The sequence below is a fragment of the Heliangelus exortis genome, chromosome Z, assembly GCF_036169615.1.
Source record: "Heliangelus exortis chromosome Z, bHelExo1.hap1, whole genome shotgun sequence".
Lineage (NCBI taxonomy): Eukaryota > Metazoa > Chordata > Aves > Apodiformes > Trochilidae > Heliangelus > Heliangelus exortis.
In genome coordinates this window covers 23,599,261-23,609,336 of record NC_092454.1, presented here as the reverse complement: position 1 = coordinate 23,609,336, position 10,076 = coordinate 23,599,261, and the positions used below count along the sequence as shown (strand labels likewise).

Here is a 10,076-nt window from a genome sequence, read left to right as displayed (position 1 = left end):
ATCTTGCAGGAGGCCAAACAAGCGAGAGGAGTGGTTCTGCCCCTTTAACACATTTCTCACATCAGGCTGTGCTTTGTAAACTAAAGCTGAGTCCCATGCTGCTGTTCACTGTGGGATTTATTACATGCAGGGATCTCAGTGCAAATGCCTCCATGAAATGCTGTGTGGCAATCTCCTCAACAGTACACACGTGTTTACCTCCTGTGGCATTATCTCCATGGGCCAGCTCAGTGTGTATATGGGAAAGGAGGAGGGAAGCCTAGGATTCCTGCAGCATACTGTCTAATAGGATTAAAGGAGTAAGGCTGGACAATTTCTGTCAACACTCACAGTAGAAAGGATGTGTTCACATGCCCACAGACATGCTGCAGACAGCTAAAACCCATTCACAACTCCATCTCCTGCTGTGACAGACCTCTCCAATGAGACTCTGACTTTTCTGCCTCCTGTGTTCCTGTTGTGAAAGAGGAGAAACAAGGAACTTCCTCCTCTCACTAGGCACCTCCAGCATGGCTTCTGTGGAGGAACTGGCTTTTGCTGTCAGGGCTGAAAGCCCTGAGCCATGATGTGCAGCTGAAATGCAGGAGGATGCGCCCTCATTCCTAAACTGCGGCTCTGGGCAATCAACTCCAGCCAAGAGACCTGCACCAGTCATGTTAGTGTCTTCTGAAATATTTATTCAAACAAACAAAAAAAAAAACAAAACAAACCCACAATACATGGGGCAAATGTTGCCCCAAAAATTCTCTTCTGCTTTCATGCCCACTTTTAGAGAATACGATGTTGATTGCCATGGCCCAGGCACAATTCAGCAGCATGTTTGCCTTATTTGATCATGGCTAACTCTGCTCAGCAACCGCAGAACACACATGGATACAAGTTACCTTATCTCAAACCAGCAGCCCAAAGAAATGCAGACACTATGGAATTCTGCAGCACCATCTCCAGGACCTCAGACTCAGCTTTTTCAGAGGACCAGTCCACACAAACAGCTTTTGCAGTCTGACTGAAGCTTGAGACCAGGTAGGGCTGTTTAGATCCACAGAGAAGTACCATAGACTCCAAAGACAGCACTCTTTGAGCAGCCTTTATTATTATGTGTTTTATTTTAGTGAGAAGTTTAGCTCCTATCTTCTGATCTCACCAGATACATGCAACTCTCAGGGTGAAAGCTGCAGGAGATTTGAGTGTTTTGGACCTCCTCTGTCCCTGATGGTGACTAATAGACCACTTACGCAGTACTGAGTGAACATCTGCTGTAAGAGCTGTGCTCTGTTACGTTCTTCATTACCAATGGTCTTTGCAGTAACAAATACAACACACTATATTGTAAATTTAGTGGTGTAAAAAAGGCATACATGATGAAAGTTTTGCCATGCAGAGTCAGTCTTGAGACTGTTATACAGAAGCCCATCTCTCGTTAGTGGTTAGCACCCTCATTCTTAAGATTACAACAACATAAAGAAAAAAAAAAGTGTGCTTTGAGCTGTGGACTGATTTTGAGTTACACCTTAAGATTGTAGCGTACTGAAAATGTATCTTCAACACCCTATCAGTGAGGAGGAGAACAGTGTGAAACTGAGTGCGGGAGAGAGCTGCTGAATGAACAGTGCTATTCCTTACAGCATCCCACACTCTTTATCAAATGTTGGGGGATAACAGGTCTCCTGGGATGAACCTATATCCTCCATCAGGCAAAACGTGGGAACTAACAAACACAGGCCGAGTTTTCAGTTAGAAGCCAGAAAAACAACTTCAGATAATAAGTTGCCTCTGTGTGAGTGCCCTACTAAATGTACCTGGAATGGCCCCAGATCGATCAAAGCAAAACAGCAACTTAAACTTTGGGTCTGCATGCTTCAGGGAATCATCTCAATTGAAACAAAAGCAATGGCAAGAAAGCACCCTTCTCTGTGGGAATCCTCAAGCTACAGTGCTCATGAAGCTGGCATTGCTAAGAGAAGATGGCATTAAATCTCTCCTTCCAGTTACACTTGATTCTTGTATCTAACATACAAATACACAGCTACTTAAAATAAATCCAGAATTAACACTTTTCAGCTGCAATGTTTTATCTCTTAAAAACCAACACAGTGACACAGTTGTATTTCCCGAAGTCTTTTTATTTTTGTTATGAAATCAATGACAAGGCTGTTTCCTCACAACTTCAGAAAATAGCTGGTGAAACCATCAGACCTTAAACATTACAAAATCACACAATGCTTGAAAAATATTGGCTAGAGGGGAACTCTGAAGCTCACCCAATACAAGACCACCTAAATGAGATTGCTCCAAGGTGGGAAGATTTCCAACAGTGGACATCTGGGCCCCATCCCAGACAGTAAAAGGGCTCCTCTGATCTCCTGGCAATGCTCATACTGCAGCTTGTGCCTCTCGCCTTGGGAGCTGCCCCTGTGCCCTTCTGAGAAGAGTCTGCCTCCATCACCTCCACACCCTCTCTCCTAGGAGGTAAATACAGCCAAAAGGGCTCCCCAATGCTTTCTCATCCCCAGGCCAAAGACCAGCATTGATCATTGTGAACATATGTGATGTTTGTGGTTCACACAAACATCTGGGAAGGGTCAGAATAACATGATGAGAATCTTTACTAAACTAATCACTTAATCGGTAATTTATAGTGATTTGTTTAGGGGATAATCTAATCACTTAGCAAGTAGACAATTCCCCCTGGTGTAAGCACACCAGGAGTGGTCAACGAAAGAAACTTCTCTCCTGGAAGTGAAAACTGAAGGAGCTTACTGCCTGAAGAAACACAGGACTCACTATGGGATGCACAGGGAAGAGCACTTGAGCATTCTGTAAACCTAACAGAACATTGTGAAGGGGATTAATGGGGCATGCAAGACACTATGTGATGCTTAGGGCCAGAATTAAAGGAAGGGAAAAAGAAGGATCAAGATAGCTCAGGGAGGAACAAACATGAACAAGCAGAGGAAAAAGTGGACAAAAAAGGCTGGTTGAGTATAAGTAGGTATAAATAAAGTAGTCAGTGTATCTCTCTGATCAAGACCTTCACTTTACGGTTCTCTGTATTCCACCCTCCCATTAATCCTACCTCTTTGCGAGTGTAGTTTCTAGTCCTAATAGGTACGTGTGCGCACCAGTGAGCTTCAAACTGGACTCACCAGCAAGATAAGTTCTGGATATCAGCAACTGGGCCACTGATGCTAACCTCTGGTGCTCCTCTGCCTGGGTGCCAGCAGCTGGGGAAGCACTGGGATTTGGGCCAGGTGTTGGATGAACATATCTGTGCAAACGTGCGTATGTTTGTGTTTCTCTTCAATACTGATCAGCTGGGGAACAGGATGAGACTGTCAGTGCTGCTCAGGGTCCTCCTTGCTTGTCTATTGCAGTCCAAGAGATTTTCCCCAGCCCATGGGCCCCATGTTCTACCTCTGTGAGGCTCCTCCCAGCCAGGGGTGTGACTCAGCCTTTGTCCAGATCATAGAATCATAGAACGGTTTGGGTTGGAAGGGACCTTAGAGACCATCAATACCAACTGACCTGTATGGGCAGTAATACACTCCACTAGACCAGTTCACCATCCTGTCCAACCTATCCTTGACCACTTCCAGGGATGGGGCATCCACAACTTCTCCAGGCAGCCTATTCCCACGTTTTCCCATCCCCTCATCCAGCTTAAGATTCTAAATTGCCTTGCCCTTACATTGACCCCCAAGGGACACTCACTCCTCCCCAGCCAAGTGTGGGACCTGGAACTGCTGAAGACAGTCCTGAGAGCCCAGTGATGCAGTCCCATCTTCGAGCCCACTGATCTGCAGCTTACCACTTGGGCACCGAGTGCACCATGGTGAAGGCCTTGTTAAAATCAATTTGCCCAACATCCAGTACTCTTCCCTTCTCCAGTGTCTGTTACCTCTTTAGCAAAGGCAAACACGCACCAATGGGCCAGGCACAGGTTGTGCTGGTAAAGCCCTTTTGGTCATTTCTCCACCACCCAGAATAATTTCATTTCCATTGTCTGTCTACAGACTGAGGACTAGCTGATGGTCAGTCATTCCCTAGACCCTCTTTGCACTTCTGGAAGATGGTGCAATGGTAGCCTCATGAACAGCCTCCAGTCACAGCCTTTAGAGAGGACACTGTAGAATAAGATCAGCCAGCTCTCTCTCTCCTGTTCCATTTATCAGTGGGACCACAGTTTCCTTCCCCTCCTTGTGTTGCTGAAGCACTCAAGGAAGATTGCTTTTCAGAGGAAGCCCTTCATTTGGAGCTTTTTAACAACAGAGTGGAAATACAGATATGTGAAATAGGAATTTTAATTTTTCTAAAACATGAATTTATTTAAAAGAATCTCTTCCTACCTCAAGCACTCTGGATCTTTAGGACGATACTGGACATATATCACAAGCTCTGAGTGGCAGTGAGCCACATAGGCCAATGGTGATCTGGTGAAACCTAGCAGAGGAAGCTGTAGCCCAGTGTAATTGGCAGAACTTGGCTCTCACTAGCAGCGAAGACACCAAGTGGAAAAATTTACCATATGCGAAACTTCTCCTAAACAAACAAATACACTAATAATGTAATAAAGGAAGAGTCTGCCTGTTCACAGAGTTCTCCAGAGAAGCTTCAGCCCAGACTGCTATCACGTCAGAGCAGGGACCACAGAGGACTTGGACAGAAGAAACCCTGAAGAAGAGGAGGCTCAGGGGAGACCTCATTGCTGTCACAACTACCTGAAAGGAGGCTGTAGCGAGGTGGGAGCTGGACTCTTTTCACAGACGACCCTCAACAAGACAAGAGGACACAGTCTTAAGTTGTGCCAGGGGAGGTTTAGGTTAGATATTAGAAAGAATTTCTTCACGGAGAGGGTGATTAGGCTATGGAATGGACTGCCCGGTGAGGTGGTAGGTTCTCCGTCCCTGGAGACATTTAAAAAAAGACTGGATGTGGCACTCAGTGCCATGGTCTAGCAACTGCTCCGGTGGGTCAAGGGTTGGACTAGATGATCTCTGAGGTCCCTTCCAACCCGGCTAATTCTATGATTCTATGATTCTATGATTCTATGATTCATATGCTCAGAATTTCAGAAACCATCTCATGTACCATTCCTGCTTCAAATGTTGCTCTTCTTGTCAGAGCATTTGGGACATACTGAATGAGACAAGAGGAGCTGGGATGAGGAGGGAAGAGAAACAGCTAACCAGTGAAATGGGAATTTGCATTTAAGCAGTTCCTTTATCCATACACTCAGATCAATTGCCAAAACCTTGTTCTGATTTTAAATAAAATGATCTTTACATAACTCCCTAGTTCAAGTCTGCCTGCCTGTGTCAAGAACCAACTCATTTCTTCACTGCCTTGGCTTTGCATGGTCAAAAAGCTTATGAAGTTAAAATAATTTTTCCTTTGCTTATGCCAAAAAAGGTGAAAAAGAACAAAAATTACAATTCCCAAGTTGAAAGCACTACGTTTTCTTTTCACCCAAGCTCATGTGTTGAGATAGAGATGAAGCCTAAGTGCCTTCTTCTTACTCTCCCAGTCTTGGAGACCTAAATAAGCCACTTGGTTCCTTCTGGATTCAAACTGGACATCTTTCATCTCACGAGAAAGAGAACACTATGATTATTTAAGTAATCTGCAGAAACTCAACCTTATTACATACACAATAGTACAGGTTCCACTCTTTGCTACAATGTCCAAGAGATACACTAGAAGCAAAAAATATCAGAAGGAAGGAATAAAAAATCTTGTGAAGGTTTCACCCCATATTGTTTTGGGACTCCATAACCCAGAAGCAACCTCTCCTACACTCCTTCAGTCCTTTTATTACCACCTTTTCTCTCCAATCAAATCTCTTATAAACATATTCTGTTTGAATGTTAGGGAGGACTGCTGAGGAATTAACCAAGTAAACAAACAAAGATGTCAATAATCCTTATACGGTTGCTAAGCAACAGGTAACCAGAAAAATACTGAGAACATAGATAATCATAAATGTGTACAACATTCACACTTACTAACTGTTTTAAAGATTTCATAATTCACAGTAGAAATCAATCTATTAATAGTACTTAATTTTTAGACTTCCAAGAGGTCACAGTGGATCACATTATGATCCTGTAGTCTCTTCTGCGTGTGAAGAGCAAATTGCAGCCAGGGAACTGAAAATTTTGTTGTTTTACAGATGAAAAAGAATTAGGGACCAAGATGGCCCATTATTAATGTGTAAAAACTAAAGGCCTACTTTTTGAGATATGCTCTATCTGAAACATGAGATGGTAAGTGTTATCAGTGATCCTAAAAATGTGCTGTCAGCTACATAGGGCTTAGAAGTTTTTTACTTTCAGATTTTTTTAAAAAAGTTGAAGCCCCATGTATGCTTCTCTTCTGCTACACCCATTACACATTTAGATTGAATGCTATTGGCTGCTAACATGATTAAAAAGATAAAGCAAAAAACCACACGAAAAGAATTCCTATATTCAAGGTAGTCACAAGTGTGCATCTTTTTGACAGAAATAAGTTAAAAAAAACCCAAAAACTTCTAGAAGCTGACAACAGCACATTCAAATGAGGTGGGCAGACAGGTCACTAGGAGGAAGGTGACACAAACACAGCTTTCATTCTGCTGGTAACGTACCCCGTTACACCACTTTCCTGCTCATGGGTCATAATGCTCTCCAATCTGTGAAATGTGGTCGAATTCTCAGACCAGCCTGATTCTGCACTTAAACATTAATAAAAAGAAACACAACATTTTAGAAGTAAACAGACGCCACAGAAGATTAATTACTTTGTTAGCCCATACATGTTTCTTACCCAGTGTCTGAAGCACAGGTCAGAATACATTACAGATAATGATTGCACTCATCTTACAAATACTGCCTTTAAATAGAAATGCTGCCTATGCAAAACAAATAAAGTCCCTTACCTGGGATATTTATACCATAATTCAATAATTTAATAATAATTCAAATGCACACACTAGAAATAAAACAAACAAAAAACTTCACCAAGACTAATGAATATAAGATCTTCCAAAGAGCACCAAGAAACCCTGCATATTTTTAGGATTCTGTAGAGTAAGAAAGTAAAAAATTGTATGAGCAAAAGATTTTTTCAGTGCCTATGAGACACTGGTCTATATTTATAACGAAATGTACATTTTAAAATTTAAATCATGTAATATTGCCATTCCATTATTTGAAGAGTGCTATAATGTAACAAGAGTCATCCATGAAAAAAATTTATTTCAATTCAACATTTTAGCAAACTTGGTTTTATAACAGCCCTTAAACCCCTGATTTTGACTAGAACAAACAAAGCTAGTCTTCCAGTTCTACACAACAATTTCCCTTCTTCCATTGGAGTGAGACACTTGACACAGAAGCGCAGAACTGTGTACTGCACACTTATTTTCAATCTTGCACTTTGTGAGAGGGGTTCTGATCCACGGCTGCGAAGAACAGGCAGATAGCAGCTGTGATGAACACATGAACTTCCTCGTAAAGTAGTTTTGGTGAGAAGACACTCCATATGAACAGGTGGTAACGCAGAGCTGTCACCAGAACAATGTAGATGGCAACCGGAATTGAACGCATCAGTGCGTAGCAGAAACAGCCGTGACCCACTGCTGCCGAATTCCTGGTAACAAAACAGAGTTTATTCTCAGCCAAACTTAGCAAAGACATCCAAGTTTTTCCAACCCTCAGCATTATTTCAAAACGTGAAGAATATGCACAGATCTCCCCTTTGTCTTAGAAAACTGATTATTAATGCAAGGATGTAACTAATACAGCATGTCCATACCACCTCTCCATATATCCTGTAGCATGTTAAGTACAGTAAGTGTAAGCATAGCAACTGTCACCACAACAAAGATATCCAGTAGTTCACCTCACACTTAGAAGGTTCTTTGCTTTAATATACATTATCCTAATTGCTAGAATTTCCATTAAGCAGTTTCAAGATAGCTTCATCTCTTGCTGCCCTCCCAATGCCTTTCTACAGAATCCATACTGTGAGAGGCAGAGAAGACTTCAGTACTCTTTCCCAAGCTGCCTAACCTGTTCAACAGATAATCAGGCGGAGTCTGCTACCCTTGTAAAGTGTGTAAAAGTTGACTGAGTACACTGCTGCCCACAGTCAGTAACATAAAGCAACATAAGAACCATGCTGCTAGAAAACTTTGCAAAGCTAACTAACAAAACATTCTCCAGAGAATACTATCTTCCTAGGCTTACACGAGCAATACGTTGCATTCTTGTCACAGCAGCTTAGCTCAGCTGTGCGCACTGCACTACAAGAAATGCCTGCCCCGCATGTAACCTGCATGGTCAAAATTTGCCACACTGAGGTATTCTGGGGGATGGTAAGAATCAGATGAAGATGGAAGTGAACGCATTTTCCACACTACAACTGCTCTCCCTCCCCTGAGATGCCAACTCACAGCGATAATGCCACAGTGGCATGTGTCCACTTTTGCCAAAATACACCTGCATAGACTAATTCACACCAAGTTCAGATGCTTACCTGTTCAGACAAAAGGAAGAAATAAACCTATTTCACCAGAATAATAATCAGAACATTTTCTTCTTCCCATCAAAATATTTTATATCATCAGTTATCAAAAGAACACACTGGCAAAAAAGCAGCAGTGATTTACACTGAAATCCTGATCTGAGAATCAGTTCTGGTCCTCCCAGTTTTTGATTCTGATCTTGTTCCAAGTAATAAAAATCTAAGATGACTGTGAGATGTAAATTAGTCACTTGTGACTAAGTAAGCTACAGAATGCAGTATTTTGTATAAACCATTAAACTTCTTATTCTTTAAATCAAAGTAATTAGGATACAGTCCTGTTTTCCAGCAAAATCAAGCAAAATTCCCAAGGCTTTCAGCAGAAGGAAGAACAGGTCACGAAAGGAGGTTTGAAAAATCAGTTAAGAACAGCACAGATGACTGATAATGAATATACAAAATATACATTTAGTTTACAGAAAACTATTTCCCTTGCTGCATAGCTAAGGAAACTGACATAGAAGTGAACTAGCCTGCTCTCTGCTTCTGCATAACTATCCTTGTCCTCAGCGAGCTTGTGTAAATAATCATCCTTATGTTTCATAACTGATTTTGTTGACAAGGATTAAACAAACTGCAGTTCACTCAGACTTAGCTATTTTCATCCCCATATCAGTAAAAACAATACTTGGGAGTAGTTAGATGATACAACTGAATAAACAGAGGAAATGGTTTTAAGCTAGACAGCCAAACAGGAAATGTAAAATAGTTGTCTAGAGTAAAAGGTCTTTATCATAAATCAGTGGTATTAGATTTTTTAAATCATGAAGAAACTGGCTAGAAGACTATTTTAAACTGAATTTCTATGTGTTCAGTTCCTTGGCTTAAAAAATAGGTAGATTTATGTCATTTTATATCAAAAAGAGATCACATAGTTATCTCTCCTAGTAACATTAAAATTTTGCATTTATACATTATAATTATTAACAAAGAATCCCCAAGTCAACAAGGAAATGGTACAATTCTTTCTGTATTCTTATACAATAAAACTAACAAATTGTCTTCTGCTTATTTAAGGCTTATACTTTCAAAAGGTCTCAGCACTCAATCTCTCAACAACACAGACACCTACCTGCAGTGGGAAATCTTAGCTTCACAGTGTAATACAGTGCAGGCAACAGAAGCAGCACACTATATCCACAGAGTTAAACTCTTCATAGGGTTCAATAGCAAGATAATTTGGTTTATTTTGGACCTTGTAAAGTTCACACATGTTGTTGTGGAAACAGCACTGGAATGACTTGAGCACAAGCAGTTAGACTTACCCAGCTCTTCTGATGCTAAGGGAATGACTTAGTTTAGGCATAGCACCTTTCCTTCTTCTTGCTTCTGCTGGGCACCTAATTTGCTGAAGAGCTAACAATAATCACTTGTACTCTTTCTATTAATTCTACAGACACTGAGTGACCACAGGGTACAGGGCTTCACCAGGCCACAAGGAATACAACACCCAGGGATCAGGCTGCTGCTGAGAACATGACCAAAAAATCCAGGTAATTAATCTGGTTCCT

At 41.4% G+C, this 10,076-nt stretch overlaps 1 protein-coding gene across 2 annotated transcripts in view; it reads right to left on the bottom strand.

Moving 5' to 3' along the window:
• Nucleotides 1–2,102: 2,102 nt before the first annotated feature.
• Nucleotides 2,103–10,076, bottom strand: part of PIGG (phosphatidylinositol glycan anchor biosynthesis class G (EMM blood group)) — an 83,270-nt gene continuing 75,296 nt past the window's right edge. For both annotated transcript variants that reach the window (XM_071731831.1, XM_071731832.1), the window contains exon 13: nt 2,103–7,629. In XM_071731831.1, coding sequence (XP_071587932.1) covers nt 7,404–7,629 — 226 coding nt within the window. In that variant the 3' untranslated portion in view covers nt 2,103–7,403. The remainder of the gene's footprint in view (nt 7,630–10,076) is intronic.